The sequence below is a fragment of the Dasypus novemcinctus genome, chromosome 19, assembly GCF_030445035.2.
Source record: "Dasypus novemcinctus isolate mDasNov1 chromosome 19, mDasNov1.1.hap2, whole genome shotgun sequence".
Taxonomy (NCBI): Eukaryota; Metazoa; Chordata; class Mammalia; order Cingulata; family Dasypodidae; genus Dasypus; species Dasypus novemcinctus.
Window position 1 is genome coordinate 83,594,626 of NC_080691.1, and position 27,486 is coordinate 83,622,111.

The window sequence follows — 27,486 nt, forward strand, 5'->3', positions numbered from 1 at the left end:
TCTCCCAACAAAGAAAAGTCCAGGACCAGATGGCTTCAACAGGTGAATTCTCCCACGCATTTTGAAAAGAAGGAAAAGTAATCTTGTTTAAACTCTTTCAAAAAATTAAAGGGTTGGGGGAAGTAGAGTTGGCCCAATGGATAGGGCGTCCACCTGCCACATGGGAGGTCCGCGGTTCAGACCAAGGCCTGGGTGGTGAGCTGGCCCATGCGGAGTGCTGATGCACACAAGGAGTGCCCTGCCACGCAGGGGTGTCCCTCGCGTAGGGAAACCCCACGCACAAGGAGTGCACCCCGTAAAGAGAGCTGCCCAGCGCAAAAAAAAGTGCAGCCTGTCTAGGAATGGCGCCACCCACACGGAGAGCTGACGCAGCAAGATGACGCAACAAAACGCAACAGATTCTGGGTGCCACTGACAAGAGTGCAAACGGACACAGAGAGCAGACAACTGGGGTGGGGAGGGCGGGGAAAGGGAGAAAAGAAAAAAAATGAAAGGGTTGGGAAAATTACCCAACACTTGATGAAGCCAACATCACCCTAATATCAAAGCCAGATAAAGATACTACAAGAAAAGAAAATTAAAGACCAATCTCTCTAATAAACATAGATGCAAAATTTCTCAACAAAATACTTGCAAATCAAATCCAACATCATATGAAAAGAATCATACACCACGATCAAGTAAGATTATTTCTGGTATGCAGGACTGGTTGAACATAAGAAAATCAATCAGCATAACAACACCACATTAACAAATTGATGGAAAGAACCATATGATTGTCTCAGTCGATGCAGAAAAGGCGTTTGACAAAATCCAGCATCCTTTCTGGATGGGAATAAGGAATAGATAGGAACAGGAGGAAAACTCAGTATGAAAAAGGGCATATATGGAAAGCCCACAACCAAGATTGCTCTCGATGGGGAAAGGTTGAAAGTGTTTCCTCTAAGATCAGGAACCAGGCAAGGATGCCCACTGTCACCACTGTTATTCAGCATTGTACTAAAGTGCTAGCTAGGGCAATTAGATGAGAAAAAATTAGAGGCATCTAACTTGGAATAGAGGAAGTAAAACTATACGTGGATGTCATGATATTGTATCTAGGAAATTCTGAAATGTCTGTGACAAAACTGTGAGCTAATAAACGAGTTCAGCAGAGCGGTGGGACAAGATCGGTAATGGCTCTGTACACTGGTGTTGAACAGTCGGGGAGGAAATCAGGGAAAAGTTCCATTTACAACAGTAACAAAAAGACTCATATCTGCGAATCATGGGCAGCGGACTTGGCCCAGTGGTTGGGGCATCCGTCTACCACATGAGAGGTCCGCAGTTCAAACCCCGGGCCCCCTTGACCCGTGTGGAGCTGGCCCATGCACAGTGCTGATGCGCGCAAGGAGTGCCCTGCCACGCAGGGGTGTTCCCTGCGTAGGGGAGCCCCACGCGCAAGGAGTGCACCCGTAAGGAGAGCCGCCCAGCGCGAAAGAAAGTGCAGCAGCCTGCCCAGAATGGTGCGGCACACACGGAGAGCTGACACAGCAAGATGATGCAACAAAGAGAGACACAGATTCCCATGCTGCTGACAACAACAGAAGTGGACCAAAGAACAGGCAGCGAATGAACACAGAGAACAGACAACTGGGGTGGGGGCGGGAAGGGGAGAGAAATAAATAAAATAAATCTTTTAAAAAAAGATATCTAGGAATCAATTTAACTAAAGAAGTATAGGATCTATATGCAGAAAACTATAAAACGAAGCTACAAGAAATCAATACCTAAATGGAAAGACATTCTGTGTTCTTGGATTGGAAGACTAAATAATGGTGAATGTCAATCCTACGCAAACTGATTTATAGATTCAGTACAATAGCAGTCAAAATTCCAATGGCCTACTTTACAGAAATAGAAAAGGCAATTTATTTGGAATGGAAAGTGCCCCTGAATAGCCAAAAGCATTCTACAAGAGAAGAGCGGTGTGGAAGGAATTTCATTGCCTGAGCTTGAAACATACTATTAATGCAAAGCCACAGTGGTCAGAACAGCATGGTATTGGCATAAAGATGATAGACACATCGATCAATGAAATAGAATTGAGAGTCCAGAAATATACCCTCACCTCCTTGGTCAATTGGTTTTTTGACAAACCTACTAAGTCCCTGTTAACGAGATAAAATAGTCTCTTCAACAAATGGTGCTGGGAGAACTGGATATCTATAACCAAAAGAATGAATGAGGACCCCTGTCCCACTCCATATACAAGAATCAACTCAAAATGGATCAAAGAGCTAAATAATTAAAGCCAGGACCATGAAAGTCTTAGAAGAAAATGTAGGGAAACCTCTTCAAGACCTTGTGGTAGGTGGTGGTTTCTTGGACCTTAAAAATGGGACCTCCCTGAAAGTAAAAACTATTGCACCTCACAGGACTTTGTCAAAAGGGTAAAAAGGCAACCAACTCAATGGGAGAAAATATTTGGAAGTCACATTGGATGATAAGGGTTTAATACCCATGATCAATAAAAAGATGTTACAACTCAACAATAAAATGACAAACGACCCAATTAAAAAATGGGCAAAAAACTTGAATAGACATTTTTCCAAAGAAGAAATACAAATGGCAAAAAAACACTTGAAAAAATGCTCAACATCAGTAATGATTAAGAAAATCAAATCAAAACTACAATGAGATATCATTTCACACCTATCAGAATAACCACTATTAAAAAGACAGAGGGGGAAGCAGATTTGGATCAATGGATAGGGCATCCGCCTACCACATGGGAGGTTCGCGGTTCAAACCCCAGGCCTCCAGACCCGTGTGGAGCTGGCCCATGCGCAGTGCTGATGCGCGCAAGGAGTGCCCTGCCATGCAGGGGTGTCCCCGTGCGTAGGAGAGCCCCACGCGCAAGGAGTGCGCCCCGTAAGGAGAGCCGCCCAGCGCGAAAGAAATTGCAGCCTGCCCAGGAGTGGCGCCGCCCACACGGAGAGCTGACACAGCAAGATGACGCAGCAAAAAGAGACACAGATTCCCGTGCCGCTGACAAGAATATAAGCAGACACAGAAGAACACACAGCAAAGGACACACAGAGCAGACGACGGGGGTGGGGGGGAGGGAAAGAGGAGAGAAATAAATAAAAAATAAATCTTTAAAAAAAGAACTGAGAGAACTGTAAGTATTGGAGGAGATGTGGAGAGAGGAACACTTATTCCCTCTCGGTGGGAATGCAGAGTGGTGCAGCCACTGTGGAGGACTGTTTGCAAGTTCCTGAAGAAGTTGAACATAGACTTGCCACATGACCCTGCAGTACCACTGCTGGGTACCACTGCTGGGTACATACCCAGAGGAACTGAGAGCAGTGACAAGAACAGACCTCTGCACATGATGTTCATAGTGGCATATTCACCATTGCCAAAAGTTGGAAACAAGCCAGGTGTCCATCAATGGATGAATGGATAAAGAAACGGTGGTGTAGTCACACGATGGAATACTACGCAGCTGTGAGAAGAAATGAAGTCCCGAAGCACACGGCAACATGGGTGAACCTGGAGGACGTTATATTGAGTGAAGCAAGCCAGACACCAAGGACAAACACTGTATGACTGTGCTGTTACGAACTAAATGTACCGAGTAAACTCATGGAGTTATTAACCGGACTATAGATCACCAGGAAATGGAAGGAGGGTAGGGTGGAAAGCTGCGGGTTAATCTGTGCAGAACTGTTAAAAGGTTGTCTGTGTCTAAATCTTTGGAAATGACTAGAAAAGGTGACAGCTGTTCGTGGTGTTTGTAACTAGCAGAGCTCGTCGGGAAAGGGAAAGTCCAAGTTCACGTATATTACTGGAAGGAAAGCTAAGAACTCACATGGCATTGTGTAGCCTCGCGATCCTCATGTGAAACGTGGAGATGGGTGATACTGCACGTGTAAGACTGATTTCCTTTGAAAGAGAACAAAAAGTATGTCAGCGTTACAGGATGTTGGTATCAGGCAGACGTACAACCAGAGTGAACCGTGGGCAGTAGTGTTCAGTAACGTATCAATATTCCACTAAGGGTGAAAAATAGGTATGTACTCAGTGAAAGAAACTAGACGAAGGTACTGTCGATTGCTTGGCGCCATCTCTACAAAATGTAAATGCAAATCAGCTGGAGAGAAGGAAGCACAGCAGCTGTGCAGGGCAGGAGCACAGAGGGACGGGTACTGGGGGCAGAGTTTTCTTTGTTGTTGTTGGTATTACTGGAGTCAAGAAGACGCTCTCGTCAGGATCGACGAGCGTGCAGTGCGTGATCCCATGCGGCTGTGCCCTCTGGGTGGCTTTATGCTTTATGAATACGTGTCAATAAACTGGATTTAAAAAGCAAACCAGCCTCGGTCGCCCTCCGCGAGGTGCGGAGCTGAAGACCACGTGGCCATCCCCGGCTTTGTCGACGAGGCGCGAGGCCCGGAGGGGACCCTCTGGACCCAGGCCCCCAGTGTCCTCTGGGAGCGCGGTGGGGCTGCTCCCTGGGGGGTCTCAGGGTCCCCGGGGTCCCAGCGCCCCTCCCCCAGCGGTGCAGACCCGGGGACCCCCGTTTCCCTGGGGTGGGGACACTGCTGTCCAGCCTGGGCGAGCAGATTCGCTGGAGCCTGGGGGTGAGGCAGAGCAGGGGGAGCCCCGCAGTCAGGTTTGGGGCGCTGGGATTTGGGGGTGGGGCGGGCGGCGAGCTTCACCTGACACCCGCTGTGGCTGGGGCTCCGGGGGGGGCTGGGGCCAGCAGGGGCGGCCTCACAGTGGGAGGGGCGGTGTCCCCCCTCGGGGGTGCCCCAGGGGGAGGGGGCGTGGGCGGAACCAGCCCCCAGGGGCCACGCGGATGGCAGGACAGGCGGCCGTGCAGGTGGCCCTGGTGACTTGTCGCGGGGGGGGCGGGGAGCGCCACGCGGGCAGGCGGACCTGTGAGGAGCCAGCCTGGGGGCAGCGGCGGCCAGGCCTCTGGTGGACGCGACGCCCCCTCGGGCGAGCGCAGACGGGGCTGTCAGCGGGGAGTCCGCGCCGGGGCCTCTGCAGGCTGCGTCCGCCGCCCCCTCCCCAGAGCCGCCCGCCCTCCAGCCCCCCCCCCAGCCACCCGCACCTCCACCCCCGTCCCCTCCCGCGGAACCGCCCGCCTCCCCAGCCCTAAGCAGGAGCCGCCGCCCCCTCTCCCCCCCGCCCCCTCCCCAGCTCAGCCCCCCTCCCCACCCCAGGAGCCGCAACACCCCCGCCCGACCCGGGGAGCCGCCTGCCCGGGAGTGGCCACACCCCCGCCCCGCCCCACCCCTCCCCAGGAGCCGCGGCGACCTCCGCGGTCCCCTCTGAGCGCCCGCTCCCCGCCCCTCCCCAGGCGCCGCCCGAGGGCCCTTAGACGGGGCACCCGCGGGGCGGGAGGCGCACGGGCCGAGGGGAGAGGGAAGGGGGCCAGCGCCCTGCCCGCCGGTGGAGGCTTCCGGGCCTGGGGCCCCTGCCCCCTCGGGGCCGCCCGCCGTTGGGGCGAGCTCCGCGCGTTGCGCCTCCCGCAGCCCCGGGAGCCCCCGCCCGTCTTCCCCGGGAGTCCGCGGGGCGGGGGCGCGGGGCTGAGGCCGCAGCCCGGGGGGGTCGGGGACCTCCGTCCTGCCGCCGCCCCGCCCGCTTGCGCAAGCCCGGGCCGCTTCCTGGAAGGCGCGTGTGGGCACGCGGGGCAGGGCCCGGCCGCCCCGGAGCCCTCGAGCCTGGCTGGACCTGGGCACCCCCTGGACGTTGAGGGGCTGGGGGCGGGACCTCCGCGACCCCCGCCCACTGCTGCGCCCTCCGGTGGCGCTCCGGGGACCTCGCGGCGGGCGAGCTGGGGTTCGGGAGGGACGGGTGGGCTGGGGGTCGCGGGGGGCGCCGCGGGGGCTCCCGGGCTGAGCCAAGCCGGCGGGGGCGGGCGGGCGCGGGGTCACTCGTCTCCCCTTGTTCCAGGTCGTGATGCCGCCGCCGCGCCAGGAGCCCAGATAGCGCCGCCGCCGCCATGGACGGGGACTTCCCGCGGCGCGAGCCCCCGCCGGCCGGCAGCGTGCTCTACGGGCGGCCCCCGCTGCAGGCGCCGCTCTGCGCGGCCAGCGTGGAGGTGAGCCCCGTCTCCCGTCCCCGTCCTCCCCGCAGGCCCGCTCGGGGTGGGTCCCAGCCTGGGGCGCAGTGACTGCCGGCCGCCCTGCGCATCCTGGGTCGAGGGTCATGGGCAGGCGCCAGCCTGGCCTCGCTTAGGGGCAGCACCAGGGCGCAGGGCGCAGCGGGCAAGGAGGGAGGGCTGAGGGGGGCGTGGGCGCGGGGCTCTACTGGGCTGGACGCAAGAGGGCTGGGGGCGCAGCCAGCTTGTGCCAGGGCGCCCCACCTAGCCCTACCTGCCAGCCCCACCTGGCCACACCTGACAGCCCTACCTGCTGGCCCTACCCGACCCCACCTGGCCACACCCGGCCACACCTGCTAGCCCCACCTGGCTCCACCTGACAGCCCCATCTGGCCACACCCGGTCCCACTTGCCAACTCTACCTGGTGGCCCCACCCAGCCACACCTGGCCACACCTGCCAGCCCTACCTGCCAGCCCCACCTGGCCACACCTGACAGCCCTACCTGCTGGCCCTATCCGACCCCACCTAGCCCCACCTGGCCACACCCGGCCACACCTGCCGGCCCCATCTGGTCACACCTAGCCCCACTTGCCAACTCTACCTGGTGGCCCCACCTGGCTCCACCTGCCAGCCCCACCTGGCCACACCTGGCCCCACCTGCCAGCCCCACCTGGCTCCACATGGTCTCACCTGGTGGCACCTGGGGGCCCTGGCACAGCTGCCTGAAAAGAGCCGCAGGAGAGTGTGGGGGAGCCACCCTGAGGCCCCAGCCCCAGCCCCTGCCTTCCTGCCCCCTCCTGTGGAGCCACGTCCAGGCTCTGCCGACCGCAGCACCTTTGTGCCTCACCTCCAGCCCGCAGCCCCCGGAGCTGCACTGCGCGCTGCGTGTTGTTGGGGCGCCTCGGCAACCCGTCTCCGCATCTGTGATCCTCTCCTGCTGCTGGCCTGGGGCGTCCCCGTGGGCGCCCGCTCGCAGCACCCCGTGCTTTCCTCCTGCACTCGGGCCAGGCCCGGGGTGCCGCGGTGGGGGCGGGCAGGCCGGGCTGAGGACTGCGCCCAGTCCCTAGGCGGGGGGGCCGGCCATGCTGGGCCCGGCGACCACAGCCCCTCCCGGGGTCGTCAGCTCTGCCGCCTGGGCTGTCGGCTCAGGCCCTCGTCCCAGGCCCTCGTCCCGCCCTCCCCGCCCTGGGTCCCAGGCGGGGGCGTTTGGGAGCCAAGGGCCCCTGCCCGCCCGCGCCCGCCAGGACGTCCTGTGTGGTGCGGCGTGTCCGCTGTGACTGCGAGCTCCGTTGTCACTCGGGCCTGGGCGCAGCCTTGCATCGTGCTGCGTCACTGCCGTGCGTCTGCGCAGCCCGCGGCTCCCCTCGCCCGCTTCGGGGCGAACACTCGGGACCCACACCCGCGCCCAACACTAGCCCCCGCCCCGCCCTGCACCCCGCTTCTGGCCAGCGTTTCCCACCAGCAAAGCATGCGATGCCAGACCAGGCTTCTGTGGGGCCGAGCTCTGTGCGGAATGTTCCGGCACGTAGCCCCTGTTGGTCTTGTTCCTCCCTGGGTCTGGCTTTGTCCCTCCAGGGGCAGGAGAGGGCCCCCTGCCCACTCCCCCAGCGCTGCTTCCGGAGCCTTCCGCGGAGGCTTCCTCCGGAGTGCTGGACACAGGAAGCTGGGAGCCGCTGGCCTTGGCGTCGGGCCACGCTCCCCAGACTCGCTACTTTGCTCGGTTCCTGCTGAGCTGACGCAGAGGCTGGAGGCGCGGGACGCGGCGGCCCCGGCGGTGGGACGTCAGCCTGATCCCCTTGACCCCCCCCCCCCCCCCCCCCCCGCTTGGCCCGAGCCCCGGGGGCCAGCCCTGTGGCCGCCTGGCCTGAAGGGGGCCCCGGACCCCCGCCCCTCCTCTGGGCGGCCCCCGTTGAGGTTCAGCCCGAGCCAGCGGGAGGGAGCCGAGCCGCAGGGGGCGCAGCGCAGGGCCGGCCCCTCCTCCGGGCCTGGCCCGCAGCCTTCGTCCGCCCGTCCACCCCTCTGTCCACCGGCCTGTGGGCGTAAAGGTTCCGGGGCCTTCCGCGGGCCCAGCCTCCTCTGGTGCCTGGGGAACCGAGGGCTCAGCAGGGGTCCGGGCAGGAGGGGGCGGCAGACTCCCCCAGCTGAGGGCTTGGGGGACCGGGGACCGGCGAGGGGGCGGGAGCGGGTCAGCTGTGGGCACCCCCCCCGGGCCCCTCACTGCTGTTCCCCGCGGATCCGAGGGGCGCTGCAGCCGCTCACCGCCTAGGCCTGGGGTCCGGCAGGGTCCCCGAGCCGCCCACGGGGGTTCGGTGCGTCTTGCTCTCACAGCTCCCCTGTTGAGCTGGGGAAACCGAGGCCCAGGGCGTCTGGACCTGCCCGGGCGACGCAGCTACGGAGCCCACCTGGGGCGTCCCGGAGGCGGGGGTGAGGGGGCAGGGCTCGTGAGCCGCCCGGGCCGCGGCCTGATGCCCGCCTCACATGTTCCAGAACGCCATGCTGCACTACCCCTGCTGGACCGGCTACTTCCCGCCGGCGCTGTACCCGGCCTTCTCCAGCGACAGCCAGTAAGTGCCTGCGCGGCGGGCGGCAGGGCGGCCGAGCCCCCACTCCTGTGCTCACAGGAGCGCAGCCGGCGAGGGGCCAGAGGTGAAGGGGGCTGGGAGGGAGCCTCCCTGAGAGGGCAGCTCAGGGGTGAGTAGGAGTTGGCCAGGAGCAAACCCACGCCCCGGGTTAGCCGCGGCGCAGCGTCCAGGCGGCAGCAGAGCGGAGCCTTGTGGGCATTCTAGAAGACTCTGGTGGGGGGGCGGGGGGCGGGGGGCCGGGCTAGGGGCGGGGGGGGGGGGGGGCCGGGGCAGAGCCCCAGGGCCGGGAAGGAGCGCTGCCCGCAGGGTGTTGGAACTTGCGGCCGAGGGCGGCCTCACTGGCACGTTAGCCAGGAGGCCCCCGGGCTGCTCCCTGCTGGGCAGGGCCGGTGCCGCCCCCCGGCACGTTAGCCAGGAGGCCCCCGGGGGCTGGGGTGGGCGCCCCGTGTCCTCGCCTCTTGGCTGGACACCGGGGGGCGTGTGGAGGCCGCTGCGTGGGGGAGCCGCGTGTGCGGGTCGTGGGGGGGGGGGTCCCGCTGCTGCCTCGCCCCCTTTCCTGGGCCCCTGGGGGGAGGGCCCCACGCCAGCCCCTTCCTGCCTAGGGGCTGCGGGCGGCCGCTCCCTCCACGGGTGCCTGCCTGGTCTCGACCTCTCAGGCACGCCCGACTGCGCCCTAACCCGCTGCCCGCCCTGCCCCCTCGGCCCTGTCCCCCCACCCCACAGAGACCCTCTGCACAGCTGGACAGGGGCGGGGGGGGCAGCTGGGGGAAGAGGTGTGGGGGGACAGAGCTGGGGGACAGCTGGGGGGGCACGCTCCTGGTGGTCTGGCCTCAGTGCCCGGCCCCAGGCAGGGCTCCCCGGTCCAGGGTCCAGCGCAGCAGTCGGCTCACCCCACTGCCCCCCGCGCCCCCTGCAGCCCCCTCGTGAGCTCTGCCTCCTACCTGTGCCCGGCCGGCGGCCAGCCCTGCCCGGACACCAGCTACGCGCCTGCAGCCACTGCCAGCTTCCTACCAAAGAGCAGCGACTTTCCTCAGGTAGGAGCGCCCACCCCCAGCCCACCACCCACCACCCACTGCCCCCAGCCCACGCCCACCACTGCCTGCCCACCACCCACTACCTGCCCACCACCTACCACCCACTGCCCACTGCCCCGAGCCCACCCCCACTGCCCACCCCCCGCCCACCACCCACTGCCCCCAGCCCACCACCCACTGCCCTCAGCCCACACCCACTGCCTGCCCACTGCCCGCCCACCACCACCCATAGCCTGCCCACCACCCACTGTCCACTGCCCCAAGCCCACCCCCCACTGCCTGCCCACCCCCCGCCTACCACCCACTGCCCCCAGCCCATACCCACTGCCTGCCCACTGCCCGCCCACAACCACCCACAGCCTGCCCACCACCCACTGCCCACTGCCCCGAGCCCACCCCCACTGCCTGCCCACCCCCCACCCACCACCCACTGACCCGAGCCCACCCCCAATGCCCGCCTGCAGTCCACCACCCCCTTTCTGGGCCGGGACCCCCGTGGCCCTCTAGCTCCCAGCTGGGGACAGTCCCCGAGCCCCTCCTCGTCCTCCACGCCTGGACGCAGCTGAGGCCTGGGCGGTTGTGGACCGTCCCCCGCGCGGGGCCTGGCTGGTGCCCCTCCGGGGGTCAGAGGTCGTGGGAGCCGCAGGGGTGGGTGCCGAGCCCCTTGTGGGGGCCACAGGAGGCCCTGGCGTCGCTGTCTCATCCTGGGGGCGGTGACCTCGGCCGCTGGTCAAGGCGGGGCCCGCCAGCCCCCCACAAGTGAGCGCTGGCTCCTCCACCCTGGAGGACACCCTCGCGGCCTGCGGCTGCCCACTCCCCTGCCCTGCCCGTCACCGGCTGCCACCGCCGGCCGTCACGGGCATCGGCCTGTCCTTGTCCACTGACAAGTGGGCACCCTGCGCGGCGAGCAGCCCTGCCTCTCTGCGTCCGTCCCGCAGTGCGTTCTGGGTGCTGGGTGTGGCTTGCTCGTGCACGTCTGTCCTGTCCTCTGACGCCCCCAGAGGCCCCAGGCCCTCAAAGTGGCCGCACTGCTGAGCCCTCGTCCTCGCTGGCCTGGACCACTGGCTGTGCAGCCTGGGCCCGGGGCCTGCTCGTCTCCCAGGTGGAGCCGTCGTGCTCACCCGCTCAGGCGCACATCGGGGGCTTCAGCGCATCCCCAGGAGAGGCCCCGGCCCGGCAACATGATCCTGGTGGCCGACCCTGCGCGCCCTTGACGCCATGGCGTCACGGTCCCTGTTTACGGCCAGCTGTGTCCACGGGGGTGCTGCCACACGGCGTGCCTCTGTTGATCTGTTTGTCCACACTGCATGTCTGTCCACACCGCACTTTTTCGTTTCTGTCCACACTGCACGTTTACCTCTGTCCACACCGCACATCTCTGTCCACACTGCGCGTCTCCCTCTGTCCACACTGCACGTTTCTGTCCACACTGCGCGTCTCCCTCTGTCCACGCTGCACGCCTCCCTCTGTCCACGCTGTGCGTCTCTGTCCACGCTGCGCACCTCCGTCTGTCCACACTGCACGTCTCCGTCTGTCCACACTGCGCATCTGTCCCGGCAGCTGTGTGCCTGGGCCCCGCTGAGGGGAGATGGCCTGGCCTGACCGGCCTCTGCAGCCGAGCTGAGCACATCTGCCCCATGCCGGGCCTGTGGCCGGCCGAGACCTGGGGATGCACGGCGCCGCCCCACGCTGGGGGCCGGGCTGGGGGCTGTGCGGGCCTGGCGTCCTGGGCGCCCCACCTCACCCCAGCGCACTGATGGAAGAGCTCCCTGGGCAGGGGCTTCCCGGGGCAGGGACGGCCGCAGCCGCCCCAGGACCTGCCCTGGGCGTGGGGGGGCGCGCTGGACCCTGCCTGGGCAGGCTGAGGGTGAGGGGCCTCCGCTCCCAGCCCACCCACCCCGTGCCGCCTCCCCACGCACTCCGTGCCTGCCCAGCCCCTCCCCAACCTCCGCAGCCTCCTGGGCCCTGGGTGTCAGCACTCCTGCTGAGCCCCTCACCACGGGACCCCCAAACCCGGCCTGGCCCGTCCCGTCCCCCGCCTGCAGCCCAGAGGGAGGCCGGGGCCGTCTGGGGGGGAGGCGGCAGGCTGAGGGTCCCTGGGCGCAGCAGGCAGCCACGAGCGGGGGCGCCGTGGGCGTCTGCTGGCTCTGTGGGGCATGGGCCGCCCGCCAGCCCAGGGGCTGCTGGGAAACAGCATGATCTCACGCGCAGAGGGGCGCGCAGACGGAGGCGCAGCCAGTGGCCTCAGCGGGGGCCGGGGGCTCGCCCTGCTGCGCTGCTTCAGGACAGTTACTGAGGAGTTGTTAGAGGAAGCCCCGCGCTCACGCCGGGCGCAGCCAGGCAGCCCCGCGCTGACCCGCGCCCTTTACCGCAGGCCCCCGCGGGATGCAGGCCCTGGGAGTCTCGGGGTTCTGCCAGGAAGTCGGGGCACCCGGGGTGGGCTGGGGGGCCAGGGCACCCCCAGGTTCTCAGCAGGCCCCGCGGTGAGGTGCTGATGGCCGAGGCCGGCGCCAAGACGTCAGACCGAACCTCCGGGGTGCCCAGTCCCCGGTGCTGGCGCCTCCAGGCCCCGCCTGTCGTGGCCCGCTGCCCGCGCAGCGCCTCCGCTGGCCGGAGCCCCCTCCAGGGAAGGTGGCCACTTCCCCTCACCTCACTTCCTTCACTGCAAAACGGAATCAAAAAGGAACAAGCGGCGTCCGAGCAGGAGGGGAAAGCGTGGACACTGCCCAGTCGGGTGACGCGATCCCTCACGTAGAAAGTCCCGGAGCCCACACAGAAGCTGCGCGGCCCACGAGCCCATTCAGCGGAGGGCGGGGCCAAGGTCAGCGCGCAGGAACTGGCGCCGCTTCTGGGCGGGGAAGAACCGTCTGGAAGGAAAGCCAAGGAACAGGCCTCACGTACGACAACGGCAGCCGAGAGAACCAAACGCCCGAACGAACCTATGCGGGGCCGGACAGGCCCTGGACGCAGGAGCCCGAAAACATCTGTCAAGGAAGCCGGGTCCCAGTAAGCGGTAGACACCCCGTGCGTGGATCGGCGACCCCACGTCGTCAGGCGCCAGTTCTTCCCAGGGCGGTCTGCGGACGCAGCGCTGTCCCGCCGAAGCGCAGAGAGGCTGCCGCCAGATATCACACGGAGGGAGGCGGGGCCGAGAGGACCGTGCTGGGAGGGAAGCAGGACGGGACTCGTTCCCGACCTTGGGACGCATCGTGCAGCGACGGCTGGCCGAGCCGCAGGGCCCCGGCAGGACGGGCGGATGGGCCAGCGGAGCAGAGCTGAGAGCTCGGGCATCGGCCATCGGGCGTCGGCCCCACGCGCGGCCCGCTGACGAGAGCCTCGAGTTCAAGAAAGAGCGGCCTCCCCCGCGAGTGGCGCTGGGAACCCGGGGGTGTGGGCCGAGGCGGGAGCGACCTGCCTCGCCCGTCACAGACACGCTGGGGACGACCAGGGCTGAACGGGACACCGAGACGGGGCCTCCCGTGGGCGTCTGCGGGACCCCGTGCGAGGCAGGCGCCACCCGGGCTGTCGGTCCAAAGCACACACGCCGAAAGTGGGCACGGGTGAGCGGGCGCCCCTGCGGCACGGTACCAAGGAAGCAGAGAGCGGAAGCAAAGTACTCGACAAGGGCTTATTTTTCTTTCCGAATGCAGCATGGACTTAGGTATTAACGCACGAAAAGGGGCTCGTCAGTCGTCACAGACGCCCCGTAGTTGCGTTAGCAGCAGGTACACGGGGACCTTTTAACTGTCGCCATCCGGGTAGGGTTTAACGTCCAGAATAAAGAATTCCCACGACTCGACAACGTCGAGGCTGACAGCCCAGTGAGGACGCGAGCCGAGGATCTGCATCGACGTTTCCCAAAGGAGAGCCGCAGCGCGGCAGGCACACGAAACGCGGTCGGCGCCGTGAGCCGCGGTGGAAGTGCAGGCCAAGCCGTGACGAGACCCCATTGCACGCCTGCCCGAGTGGCTGTCGGAGGAAAGCAAACCACAGAGCTGCAGTCACGGGCAGGCGAGGACGCCGCATGCGCGCCGCGGGAGCAGGGGACGGCTCCTCGGGCAGCGGGGCCCGCTGTCCCGCTCCCGGCAGACCCCAGAGGACGGAGTGGAGAGCGGGGCCGGGCGGGTGTGAGCACATGACGGCTGCATCGCCAGGCGGGCGGAGAGGAAATAGGGCGGGCGGAGAGGAAACGTGGCCCGTCCCCACAACGGGCTAGAGGGACACAACGAGGTGGCAGGGCGTGGCGTCCCATTCAGGTGGGAACCTGGGGAGCCCCAGGACGCATGCCGGGTGGGGAGTGCCAGCCCCCTGCACCGCGTGCCCCCTTGCTGCGGGGCCGTTGGGGGGGGGCGTGGAGCGGCGCAGAGGGCCGCAGCAAGGGGGCGGGCAGGTGCTCAGGGGACGGGAGGAGCTGGGCAGGGTCTTGGGCCCCTCCCACCCCATTCATCTGCTGCTCTGGTCTGTGCGGGCCACCGCCCACTCCCAGCTCGGCCCAGGGCACAGTCCCCCTGGGTGCTCTCAGACCCCGCCCTCACCCGGGGCCTCGGGCCACCCACGTCTCCCTACCCCTGGCACGCCCCCGGACCTTCCTCCCCGGCCCTGATGCCTTCTCCCAGCAGCCAGAGCCCTGTCCAGGCGCAGGAGGTGGGCAGCGGCCACCAAGGGAGGGCCCCGGGCGTGGAGCCAGGGCTGGGGCCAGGTGGGCGGTGGCTAGGCCGTGGCGGGCAAGGAGCCCCGCGCCCCCACCCTGCAGGTTCCCCCCAGCGGAGGCCGCTCCCTTGCTCCCCCGGTCCCGCGTCTTCTCTGGACCCCCGCCCGGGCTGCCGTGCCGGCGAGCAACCTGCCGGGCAGGCGGGGCCCTGAGCCTGTGAGCCGCTGCGCCGGTTAAGGCACAGGACGCGTCTGTGCGGTGCTCCGCGTCGGCTCCACACCTGGCTGCCGCGTAGTCCTGTTTTTAGGCCGAGGTAGAGAAGTCCACGCGCGGTGACGTTTACTCTCGTAAGGCGGGCGGCTCGGTGGCCTCCGTGTACGTTCAGGACTGTGCGCTAGTACCTGTCTAATTCCAGAACATCCCCACCGCCCCAGGAAGCCCCGCAGCCCCGCCCCGCCCCCGGCACCCCCAGCCCACTTCCGTCTCTGGGGCTTCGCCCGCTCTGCACGTTGGGCACCAGCGGGGTCACGAGGGCCCTGTCCCCTCGCCGTCCACAGCGTCCCCGGGGCGCTGCGTCGTCGCCTGTGCCTGCACGGTGGGTCTACAGGCCGCTTCTCCACTCGGCCGCTGACGGACTCCTGGGTCCCTGCACCCCTCGGCGACCGCAGGTCACGCTGCCGCGGATGCGTGTGTGCTCTCGCGGGGCGCGTTCCCAGGCGCCGAGCTCCGGGTGGCGTGGGGACCCGTGTTAACCTTGGGGGCGCGGCAGCCGCCCCTTATGTAGACCCTCTTGGCGTCCCTGTGTCTGGTAGTCACCAGCCTCCGTGGCTCCTGGCTCCAGGTGCCTCGCGCCGCCGCGTGCCGCTCAGGTGCCCGCACTGCTTGTGCGTCTCCCACCTCTCTCTGCTGGGCGCTGGCGGGGGCCTGAGCAGCGCCCAGGGTTCAGGGCACAGATGCGGGGGGGGGGGGAACGGCGCCGTGGGCCACCCTGCACCCCGCCCGGCCCTGGGCAGCTGCGTCCCCCGCTGCTGGCCCCGAGGGCACGGCCGGGGTCACGCCGGGGGCAGGGGCCGGGGGGCTGGGCGGCGGGCGGGCGTCCGGGGAAACCGAGGCGGCGCGGGGGGCGGCGCTGGAGCCCCACCCTGGGCGGGCCGGGGCTGGCGCGCCGGAGTCCGCCCCGTACAGTAATTCCGCGTGCGCTGCCAGGAATCGCCGTGACTTACCCGGCGGGCGGCGCTTCCTGAAAGTCAGGCCGGCCTGGGAGGAAGCCGCGAGCCCCGCCGCCAGCCCGGGCCCTCGCGCGGCGCAGCCCCAGCCCCGTGCAGCCCGCACGCCGCGCCGGGGCCGCCGAGCGCCCGCCCCCGGCGGCCCGGGTCCCCGCCATGTCGCGGCTGCGGTGCTGGCTGCAGCTGGCCGCCCTGCGCCAGGTAACCCCACGGCCCCCTGGGCGGGCGCAGGGCTCTGGGAGCCCCCTGGGAAAGTCCCGCCATGCGGCCCCACCGGGGCGCCCCTCCCCTCCCTGCCCGCGGTGGGGGCCCCGGACCCCGCCGGCACTTCCCCAGAGCGTGGGGACCAGGACTGGGGACGGAGCGGTGGGAGCCGCGGCGGGGCGGGCGGGGGCGCAGGTCAGTGGGGCTGCCCCGGAGCGCAGCTCGCCCAGGCGCCCTCAAAGGCCGTGGGTGGGCAGCGGGGGCGTGTCCTGCCTCCTGGTCCTGAGCCCCGGCCCCCCGCCCGTCCCACTCCCCGAGACCACCCAGGCTGGGCAGGAGAGTGGTGGGCTGGGCCGGGGGCAGGGGGCAGGGTGGGGGCCGGGGCAGAGGAAGGGGTGGGGGCTGGGCGGGGGCCGAGGGGTCTGGGGTTGGGGAGTCAGGGCTGGAGCCAAGGGGTCTGGGCGGGGGCCTGGGGCTGGGGTCCGGGGTTGGGGGCGGTGCCTGCTGTTTACTCTTTCTGCAGCCCACGGGAGGCTCAGGGTCTTGGGGAGGGGCACCCTGGGAGGGCAGCAGGGCCCAGGCCCAGGCGAATGGCCAGATCGGGGTGGGCGGGCACGCGGGGCGCGGTGCTGGGATCAGGGTGGGCAGGCACGCGGGGCGCGGCCCTGGGACCCTCGTCGGGAGAAGTGAAGTCCACCCAGGCGGGGTGGGGGCGCGGTGGGGAGGGTTCCCTGGCTGCCTGGTCCCCCGGGGCTGCTCCCACAGGGGGGGGCCTGGAGGGCCCCCGGGCGGGTCCTGCCGCGCTCCGGTTCCTGGGTTGAGGAGGTGCTGAGAGGGTGGTGGGTGGTGGGCGCCCTGGGCTGGGGGAGCGCTGAGTGGGTGCAGTGTGGTAGGCGCCCCACGGCTGCTCCTTGGGCTGGGGGGGCCCCTGAGCGGGTGGTGGGTGGTGGGAGCCCCGTGGCTGCTCCCTGGGCTGGGGGGGGCCCTGATCAGGTGGTGGGTGGTGGGCGCCCTGGGCTGGGGGAGCGCCGAGCGGGTGCAGTGTGGTAGGCGCTCCGCGGCTGCTCCCTGGGCTGGGGGCGCCCTGAGCAGGTGGTGGGTGGTGGGCGCCCTGGGCTGGGGGAGCGCCGAGCGGGTGCAGTGTGGTAGGCGCCCCGCGGCTGCTCCCTGAGCTGGGGGGGGCCCCTGAGCAGGTGGTGGGTGGTGGGTGCCCCGTGGCTGCTCACTGGGCTGGGGGGCGCCCTGTGGCTGCTCCCTGGGCTGGGGGGTGTCCTGTGGCTGCTCCCTGGGCTGGGGGGGCCCCTGAGCAGGTGTTGGGTGGTGGGCGCCCCACGGCTGCTCCCTGGGCTGGAGGGCGCCCCGCGGCTGCTCCCTGGGCTGGGGGGCGCCCTGCGGCTGCTCCCTGGGCTGGGGGGCGCCCCGCGGCTGCTCCCTGGGCTGGGGGGCGCCCCGCGGCTGCTCCCTGGGCTGGGGGGGCGCCCCGTGGCTGTGTTGTGCCTGGGGGGTGCGGGCTCCTCCACCTCCCTGCATCGCTTTTTGTCCTGGGCTGAGCCCCAGAGCCCGGGGACTTGGGTGGGGGGCGCAGGCCGGGGGCCCTGCAGGCACCGGCACGGGGTCCGAGGTTCTCAGTGTTGGGGCAGACGACAGGCGAGGCCCCTGGCGTTGCTTGGCCGTGGGGAGCTCAGCCCCCAGCCCCTCCCACCCCCTGGTGCCCGGCCAGGCCTGGAGGCCGCGTGGGACTGGCAGGGCCCCGAGGGGGTCTCGGGGCAGCCCTGGGGCTCCGGACGCTCTCGCGCTGCTGACCCTGCTGGTCCCAGCCCCGCGGGGTCTGGGGTGCTGCACTGAGCCCCCCTGCTGGCTGGGTGGCCCTGCAGCGCCCCCCCCCCCCACTGGACGGCTCGGCCAGGCCCAGGCTCCCCGGGCACCTTCCTGGGCCACTGGGGGCAGCAGGGGCCTGCAGGAGGCCATGGGCAGAGCGAGGGGGCACCTGCGGATGGCTCGGCAGCGCCCCGGGACCCTCTCTGCCCCCCGTGCGTGCCGGCACACTGGGGGCCTCACCTCCCCCAGGCCTGCGGGGAGGGGGTGGTTGGACGGTGGGGGCGAGGCCAGCCCTTCCCGGCCCCCCGGCCCCAGGCAGCCGCAGTAGCCCCGGCACCGCAGGGGCGGTAGCCGCGGGCAGGTCGGGGGTCCTGGGCGTGCGGGGCTGGGGTTCCTCCACCTCCGTCGCCACAGCAGGCCCAGGCCACACACCCCCATCGGCGCCCCAGCAGCGCTGCGCCTGGCGCCCTTCCTGTGCCGGGAGGCGGGGGCGCTGTGGGCTCCTCAGCCAGTGCACGGCTGGGGGCGCTGAACCCGCGGGGCCGCGTCTGCCCCCCGGGAAGTGTCCGGGGCTGCTGCAGACCCCAGCCCCCAGCAGCCCCGGCCGTGGGGGGCGCTTCAGGCACACTGCCCCGTCCCCTTCCTCCTGGGCACACGTGCCCACCGCCAGCCCCGGCCACTGGCCCCTTCCTCCCCGTCTAGCCGCGCCCCAAGCCCAGCAGGACCCCAGAACCTGTGCCCTCGGGGTGGCGCTGCATGTCCTGCGGGCGTTCCCTGCCCAGCTCCCGGGTCGAGGCTCAGGGGCGGTCTGAGCTGCCGGCCCTGCCGTGGCAGCCCCGGCTGGTGGGTCGTGGGGATCTGGGGTCCCATGGGCTCTTGGGGGTGCTGGGGGCCAGCCGGGTGGCTCAGGGTCCCGTCGTGGCCCACCCCTGCCACCAAGGGCCAGGTGGCTCCATCCCCCCATGGCCTCCCCCCAGCACGTCCCCCAGTGTCCTGCCGCCCGCCCCACCCAGCTTAGGATGAGCGCGCACCCACGGCCGTACCCACCGACCCCACGCCCCCACCCCGGCCACCACTGGGCCGCCTCCTCCACCTGGGTCCGCCGCCCCAGACGCATCCCGCCAGTGGTCAGTGGAGACACATGGCTGCCAGGGAGGCCGTGAGGCCCCTGCGCTATCCTGCCTGCTACTTGCTTCCTTCCCCGCCAGCGGGTGTCCCCTCCCCTTACCCCTGGCCACGCACGCAGGGAGCGCCGCTGCAGACCCCCTCCTGGGCTGCAGCCCTGGGGCTTGAGCGACCCCAGCCCAGGGCCTGCCCCACTCACAGGATCAGAGAAGGTTCTAGAAGGCGCGGCGTGAGCTCTGTGCAGGTCCAGGTGGGCAGTGGGTCCTGCCCGGTGTCCTGCCTCAGCAGACCCTGGAGCCGCCCTCCTGCCCCTCACGCCAGGAGTCCCTCCCAGGCTGGGAGCCGAGTAGCCTGGCCAGCCCTCAGCGAGCCCCGGGGCACCCCAGCTGCACCCGAGCCGTGCCCCCCTCCTCAGGGCCATGCAGGGGCCTCCCCCACCCTGGGGCACCCCCACTGCACCCGTGCCGTGCCCGCCCCTCAGGGCTCACACGGGGGGCACCCCCACTGCACCCGAGCCGTGCCCGCCCCATCAGGGCCATGCAGGGGCCTCCCCCACCCTGGGGCACCCCCACTGCACCCGTGCCGTGCCCGCCCCTCAGGGCTCACACGGGGGGCACCCCCACTGCACCCGAGCCATGCCCACCCCCTCAGGGCCATGCAGGAGCCTCCCCCACCCTGGGGCACCCCCACTGCACCCGTGCCGTGCCCGCCCCTCAGGGCTCACACGGGGGGCACCCCCACTGCACCCGAGCCGTGCCCGCCCCCTCAGGGCCATGCAGGAGCCTCCCCCACCCTGGGGCACCCCCACTGCACCCGTGCCGTGCCCGCCCCTCAGGGCTCACACGGGGGGCACCCCCACTGTGCCCGAGCCGTGCCCACCCCTCAGGGGCCACCCCCACCCAGGGTGGCTTCACTTGTCGCCGGGCTGGCCGAGGCCCCAGGGCTGGGCTCGAGCCGCGCGGCCCCTCCGTCTGCAGCCCCGGGCGGCTCCTCTGACACAGCCCCCCCTACCTTGGGGACCTGACGGCACCAGGGTCCCCGGTCCAGGAGCCCCGTCACCCAGCCCCCGCCACCCGCCCGTGGAGCCCCTCTGCCATGGGGGGCGTGGCCACGGTCTCCGGGGTCAGGACGTATGCGTCTGCCCCACTGCGATGCTGGTGCTGCCAGGTCTGGGGGCCCGTGGCCTCACCCGCCTCTCCCCTAGGACTGCCCGTACCTCGGCGACCTGTCACCCGCCTCCCTGTTCTCCTCATCGGTGGACTCACTGTCTGACATCGCAGACACGCCCGACTTCCTGCCGGCCGACAGCCTCAGCCACGTGCCCACCATCTGGGACGTGGGCACTGCCTCGCCTGCCCATGACAAGGTCAGCCCACGGCCGCCACCTGCCCCACGCTGCGCTCCACGGCCTCGGGGGGCAGGCAGGGCCCCAGGTCTGCGCAGGCTGCTCCCAGCCAAGGACGAGCACTTCCCCCAGCACCGGGGCGGGGGGCGGGCGGCCAGGGAGGCTCGCAGGGCGCCCCCACCCCGGGGGGACTGGCCCCAACGCCAGCCGGGGCGCGGGGAAGACCCCGCATTCATTCTTCAGGTGAAAACAGGGCCGCCCCAGCCCGCCCCACGCCCCAGCATCGATTCCCGCCGGGTAGGCCGGTGTCAGCCAGGGCGGCCCCCCAGGTTCTGGGCCCCCCTGCTCCTCGCCCACATGTTGAAATGCAAGCAGCCCCTGGATGCCAGCAGATCGGGCAGTCAGTGGACCACCCCCCCTGGGGGTCTCAGCCCCCAGGGCGCCAGGCGGTGCGAGACAGTTTTGTTTGTCAGGACTGGGGTGGGGTGCTCCTGGCCTTGAGGGGGGCACCCTGGGAACTGCTGCACCCCCAGCGCCAGGCCCCCGCCCGGGGCAGAGTCCAGTCTAGGCACAGACAGAGCCCGGGGTCCGCTCAAGGAGCGGCAGGAAGGGAACGGGGGTCCGCGGGTGGCAGGGGAGGTGGCTGAGCTGGGCCTGCGTTGGGGGCCCTCCCTCGCAGCCTGGGGCGCAGGCTGGCGGCTTCGGGTCCTGGCGGCCGGACATGGGCCGCGGCCTCCGGGACCTGCCCCCTGGCGGCCGCCAGCACCCGCCCCGCTGCCAGCCGCCCGGTAACCGTGACTCAGCCTTCCCGGAACCCGCTGCCACTTGTTCTGTGCGTGTGGTTTTTCTAATCGAAAAAAAGAAAGGAGGTTTAAGTGTAGGTTCCTGACCTGCCTCCGTCCCGCTGCCACCCTGCCTTCCCCTCAGAGGCGCGGCAAGCAGGGCAGGCCACGTCCACTTCCCCTCCGTCCCCCGGGGGCGCTGCGCCTGGCCGGACACCGGAAACGGCCCGTGGGGTGAGGCTGCACGCCTGGTTCTCACCCCCGTTTTGTTGTATTTTCATGTTCACAGTTTTTTATGACGAGGCCACGTTTTGCTTTAGGGCTATTTTTGAACAGCAGGAACGTCCTAGCGTCCGCGGCCTCCGTGTGGAGGCTCCTGTGTCCCCGCTGGGCGCCCCAGGGCAGGCCGAGCCCCCTGGGTGGGTGTCCTGATGCGGTGGTTGGCCTCTCCATCCTTACCCTGGACAGAACCCCTGGCCCAGGCCCATCCCCCCAGGGTCTCTCATCCCGTCCTCCCCCACCCTGCCCTCGCACCTGGCTGGGGCCAGAGGAGAGGGTCTGTGCCACCAGCCTCCCGAGGTGGGCTTCGACCTGGGAGGAGCCATCTGCACCCCGAGGGAGGAGCCTCGAGGCTTTTGGGGGACAGCGGCTGTGTCTTGAGTGGGGTGGGACGGCGTAGCCAGGAGGTGGCTGTCACTTATAGAGAACAGGCAGGAGTGGCCAGCCCAGGGCCTGGGGGTGGCCCTGGACCGGCTCAGGGCGTCTCTGGGCCCCCGCAGCTAACCCCTGCTCTCCCCACCAGCTCTTCCTGCCCAGCAGCCAGTTCACAGGCCTCGAAGACCCCGTGTCCTCCCTCCCAGCCACCCCGCTTCTCGTCAGCTATCAGGTGAGCTGGCAGGGCGCCCCCCCCCCCTTCCGCGCGTGACCCCGCCCCGGATGCCGAGGCCCGGGGGACCTGGGGCCCAGGCCTGCAGGCAGCGTGCGTGCGCCGCGCCCCAGGCCCAGGGACGGGGAGAGCCCGTTTTACAGACGGGGAGACCGAGGCCCGGGCGGCACGCGCAGGGGTGGGGCCTCCCATCACGCTGACCCCGGGCTGGCCCCGCTGTGCCCACCCCACCCGCCACAGGCGCAGGCACAGCCCGAGGAGGACGACGAGGCCGAGGAGGACGAGGCCGAGGAGCTGGGCCACACGGAGACCTACGCGGACTACGCGCCGTCCAAGTGTGAGTCGCTGCGGCGCAGGACACTGCCCGCCGGGGCCCTGGAGGCTGCGGGGGCCGCAGGGAGTCCCTTCAGGGCCGGGGTCCCTGAGCGTGGCCCTCTGCTCCCCAGCCAAGGTCGGGAAGCACCACCCTGACCGCGTGGTGGAGACAAGCACGCTGTCCAGCGTCCCGCCCCCCGACATCACCTACAGCCTCACCCTGCCCGCCGCCTCCTGGGACAGCGGGGCGCTGTCGGCCCTGCAGCTGGAGGCCATCACCTACGCCTGCCAGGTGAGCCCTGCCCAGGCCCGCCCACCGGCAGAGCCGCGGCCTATCAGGCCCGGCCCACACCAGACCCTGCCCCCTCAGTGCCCTGCCAGGCCCCGCCCACCGGCGGAGCTGCGGCCGGCCCCGCCCACTCCAGGCCGCCTGTCAGACCTGCCTTCAGGCTCTGCCCCCCCACCAGCCAGAGCGGCCTATCAGGCCCGGCCCACACCAGACCCCGCCCATTTCAGCGCCCTGCCAGGCCCCGCCCACACCAGGCCCCCGCCCGCTCCAGGTCGGGCCTGCCTTCAGGCCCCGCCCTCCCGTGCCCGCCCACCAGCCAGGGCGGCCACGTCAGGCCCCACCCACACCAGGTCCCGCCCACTCAGCGCAGCCAGCCGGTCCCACCCACTCCAGGTCGGGCCTGCCTTCAGGCCCCGCCCTCCCGTGCCCGCCCACCAGCCAGGGCAGCCAAGGCAGGCCCCGCCCCTCCGCGCCCTGTCAGGCCCCGCCCACACCCGCCTCCCCCAGGCCCCGCCCCGCCCTGACCTCCCGCCCTCCGGCAGCAACACGAGGTCCTGCTCCCCAGCGGGCAGCGCGCGGGCTTCCTGATCGGCGACGGGGCGGGCGTGGGCAAGGGCCGCACGGTGGCCGGCATCATCTTCGAGAACTACCTGAAAGGCAGGAAGAAGGCCCTGTGGTGAGCGCCCTTTTTCAGACCCCTCCTGGGGCCGCAGGAGAGCCCTGCCCCGCTCAGCACCCCACCCACCCAGCACCCGCTGGACCCACCCCACCCCATTCAGCACCCCACACAGCACCCCCACCCCACTCAGCACCCCACCCCGCACCCCGCCCGGCTCAGCACCCCACCCCCACACCCCCGCCTCATTCAACACAGCACCCTACTCCCTGCACCCCACCCCCACTCAGCAGCCCCCACCCCCACTTCACTCAGCACCCCCAGGCCCACTCCCACCCCAGGACACGCTGCCCCCACCCAGGTTCAGCGTCTCCAATGATCTCAAGTACGACGCGGAGCGCGACCTGCGGGACATCGAGGCCCCGGGCATCGCCGTGCATGCGCTGAGCAAGGTGGGCCCTGGGCCGGGGTGGAGCTGACCGCCGCTGCGCACGCGGGCTGGCTTACGGGGCGCAGGGGTGCAGGGGCCGCCGCCCGCGCGGACATGCCCCGCGCCAGCCCTGGGGGCGTGGAGCAGGCCCGGGGGTAGCGCCCCCGCCGCTGACACCCCGCCACCCCCCGCCCCCAGATCAAGTACGGCGACAGCACTACCTCAGAGGGCGTCCTCTTCGCCACCTACTCGGCCCTGATCGGGGAGAGCCAGGCGGGGGGCCAGCACCGCACCCGCCTGCGCCAGATCCTCGAGTGGTGCGGGGGAGGCTTTCGACGGCGTGGTATCCTGCCCGAGGGGGCGCGTGGGGGGCGGGGCGAGGAACCGCGGGAGGCAGAGGCGAGGGGAGCAGCAGCCCCCCTCCCCCGCCTCACACGCCGGCGCCCTGGAAAGTTCCTTCCCCGGAACCCTAGGAAGTTGCGGAGTGGGAAGCGGCCCAGGCGCCTCTCCGGCCACGGCCCGCCCGCGGCACGTACTCCGCACCCGTGTCGATCGCGTGTGGGAGGCGCGCGGTCCTCCGGGCTGGGACTCTGGGCCGCGGGGGGAGGAGCCTTCGAACCCAGCGCCCCTGCCCCGGCGTCGGATCCTGCGTCCGGCCCCGCGCCGCTTTGCCACCCGTCCCCGCTGTGGGGGGCCCTTCTGCGGCCCCGGGTTCCCCCTGCTGCGCCGAGCCTGAGGGGCTGTCTGCTCAGCAGGGCCCAGGCCGAGGCCACCCCCGCACCCCTCCCTGCGCCCGCGCCGGCAGACACTGCACAGCAGCGCGGGTTTGCGGGTTGTGACATGAGCGCCAGTCCTGCCCTGGGGACACCACTGCCACCTCCGCGGGCAGGGCTCCGCGGGCAGGGTGGCCCTCCCCCGCCTCATCTCGAGGGTGCCACAGACAGCGGCCTTGAGGGGAGTCAGGTGCGAGCCGGTATGACGTTCCCAAGCCCTCGAGTGAGCCGGCCCAGCGCTGGGCGGGCACGCGGAGACAAGCCCGAGGCCGCTTTGCGCGTGGTCTTACCCAGCACGCAGGAGTGCTGCGGGCGCGGTGGGGGCGCGGGGTCGAGGGCAGTGTGGTGCCGGGTGGGGAGGTGCCTGCTTGCTTCGTTTTTAGAGCAGATATGCAGAAAAGCCCTGCACAGTTACCCCCACCCCCCACGCTCCCGTGCTGTGAAACTGTCTCCTGACCTCCCTGCTTTCCTCAGACTTGCTCTTCCCACTTTATTAAGAGTTTTTTCACTTTTTTTCAGTTTTTATTCTGAAATATGTTCAAATTTCAGGACAGTTATAAAGTCCACACGCTACCCCGCCCCGTACCCAGAGCCACCCACTTTCATCTTTGCTGCACCTGCAGTGTTGTGCTCACTGCCCATCTGTCCGTTTCCTGCATCCTCGCGTGCAGGTCATGTGCCTCCTCCTGGCACACGCCCCACTTCCCTGTGCTTTTCACAAGGACGTTCTCTTCTGCAGGTGCCTGAGGTGCAGTCATCAGGAGCAAGCGCTTTAGCCCCGACCCAAGCCACGTCCCTCCTCAGCCTCTTCCGTGTCCCAGCAGCGTCCCTGTAGCTCCAACTGGAGCCACGTCCCTCCTCCAGCTTCTTCCATGTCCCACCAGCGTCCCTTTAATCCCGACCCGAGCCACGCCCCTCCTCAGCTTCTTCCGTGTCCCAGCAGTGTCTCTGTAGCCCTGAGCCACGTCCCTTCTTTTTTTTTTTTTTTTTTAAAGATTTATTTATTTATTTAATTCCCCCCTCTCCCCCGGTTGTCTGCTCTCTGTGTCCATTCGCTGTGTCTTGTTTCTTTGTCCGCTTCTGTTGTCATCAGCGGCACGGAAGTGTGGGCGGCGCCATTCCTGGGCAGGCTGCTCCCTCCTTTGCGCTGGGCGGCTCTCCTTATGGGTGCACTCCTTGTGCGTGGGGCTCCCCTACGCGGGGAGCACCCCTGCATGGCAGGGCACTCCTTGCGCGCATCAGCACTGCACTTGGGCCAGCTCCACACAGGTCAAGGAGGCCCGGGGTTTGAACCGCAGACCTCCCATGTGGTAGACGGACGCCCCAACCACTGGGCCAAGTCCGCTTCCCCACGTCCCTTCTTGAGCCTCTTCCGTATCCCAGTTACATCCCTGTAGCCCCAACTGGAACCATGTCCCTGCTCCAGACTCTTCCGTGTCCCAGCAGCGTCCCTGTAGCCCCGACGCGAGCCATGCTCCTCCTCCAGCTTCTCCCGCGTCCCTTTGAGCCTGTCCCCCTTAGATCCCCCTTAGATCCCGTCAGGGCCGTGTGCCTTAGCTCATCCTTCAGCTGCTCTTCCTCGTACACTGTCAGTGTGGGACCAACGGGCAGTGGGACTTTCCCATCTCGGCCCCTCCGCGGGCTCCGTTCGGGGGACTCGTCACTGCCACGGCGCCCTCACCACCCAGTCTCCCCGAGCCCCTCCACCCGCCCCGCAGCAGCCCCCGCCCGCCCGCCAGCTCTGCGCTGCTTGCCGGGCCTGAGCGCACGTCCCGCGGTGCTGTCCTCGTCACCGCGTGCCTAAGGTTAAGCTCCTGGAGCTGTCACAGTCCCCGCTGCTCTGACCCGACTGCACCTCGTGCACTCAGGGTCCCTCTGGCCTCCGTCGCCTCCACGGAGCTCTTGTCACAGGTCACGTGTTCACACGCCACGGCCCCACCCCCCTGGTTCGTCTTTCTGTGTACCTGCCTTTTAGAGCCGTAGGAAGTGAAAAGTGGGCTTTCACAGCAAAAGCGCAGCGCGCCGGCCTCCGCGGTGCCCGCGCCCCGGCCTCGCCGCCGGCCCTGCTTCCTCTTCGCCTTCGCTCTGCCGTCCGGCCTCCTTTCCTTAAAACCCGCCGCACTGCCCCGAGCGCTCCGTGGGGCTGGGCCGGCGCCGAGCCCCGGCTCTGTTCTGCCAGGACCACCTCCGCCCCCCCCCCCCTCGCCTTTGGAAGCGTTTTCCCGGACACAGAAGCCTGCGTCGCCTGATACAGGATTCGGGGGCAGTTTGGGGCGCCGGCACCTTAAAGATGCCTCCCCCTGCTTTCCTGCCCCCGGGCTTTCCCGCAGGAAGCAGGAAGCGCGGCTCATCTTACCGAGGCCCCTTGCGGGCCGCGCGGCTTCTCGCGGCTCTCAGAATCCCCTCTCTACCTCCGACAGCTCGCTCCTAACCCGGGGCCGTGCGGTTCCACCCGGGTTTATCCTGTTGGGAGCCGCTGAGCGTCGGGCATGTTGTGCTCGTGTCTTTTGTCGTCTGGGGGTTTCCAGCCGCTGCTTCTCTAGTATTCTCTCTGCCCCCCGGTCTCCCCCGCGTCCTCGATGCGCCGGGTGGCGGCCCTGGGCCCTCAGGCTCGTTCGCTCGTCTTTGTCCTTCTTCCCCCGCAGGCCGCGTGGTGCCCGCGGTGCCGTCCCGGTGTTCTCTGGTTCCTCTGCCGGCTCCCGGGGCCGGCCTCCCCGCTGGTCTCAGCTGGGTCCTTCTCGCGTCCCTCCTCTCGCATGCTCTTGGTTCTGATGCCCCTGGGGCGGCTTCTGGAGCTTTCTCTCCTTCGCCTGCCCACGGCCTCCTGTTTCTTGGTCTGACGACAGCCCCTTTCCAGCCCGCAGGGCTTCCCGCGCCGGGCCCCGCGTGGGCTTCTTGGCACGGCGACCTTAGAGGACGGCTCCGGGCCGAGCGAAGGCCTCCCCGTCCTGCCCGCGCATGGCTCTCCTCGGGCGGGCGCCTGTGGAGTGGGAGTCCCAGGGCCCAGGCCCCTCCTCCCTGGAAAACAGTCTCATCTCGTCCCAGGCAGGACCCGGCAGCCCCGCCTGCTCCCCCCAGCGTCCCGAGGCGGCTCGGCGAGCGCCTTCCCCACGCAGGCGAGTTCTGGCCGAGCCCCTCGGCCACCACAGGCGGGGGCGCCGGGCTCCCGCTGCCAGGACGCACGCCAGGGTCTCGCTGTCCCCTCTGGAACAGGGTCCCGGGGCCCTGGGGACACGGGCCTGCTCCGCGCCGAGCTGGGGGGGGGGCGGCCACAACACCAGGCTCTTCTTCACGCCACCTTTAACGTGTCTTGG

At 68.5% G+C, this 27,486-nt stretch overlaps 1 protein-coding gene across 1 annotated transcript in view; it reads left to right on the top strand.

Annotated features, from left to right (window-relative positions):
- SBNO2 (strawberry notch homolog 2) overlaps positions 1-27,486 on the top strand; it is a 47,176-nt gene that overhangs the window by 10,332 nt on the left and 9,358 nt on the right. The window contains 11 exon segments of the mRNA XM_058282212.2: positions 5,947-6,094; positions 8,584-8,660; positions 9,595-9,712; positions 19,941-20,102; positions 21,666-21,749; positions 21,990-22,086; positions 22,196-22,356; positions 22,896-23,029; positions 23,331-23,421; positions 23,598-23,720; positions 23,722-23,742. Of these exon segments, the coding sequence (XP_058138195.1) occupies positions 5,996-6,094; positions 8,584-8,660; positions 9,595-9,712; positions 19,941-20,102; positions 21,666-21,749; positions 21,990-22,086; positions 22,196-22,356; positions 22,896-23,029; positions 23,331-23,421; positions 23,598-23,720; positions 23,722-23,742 (1,167 nt within the window). The 5' untranslated portion in view covers positions 5,947-5,995.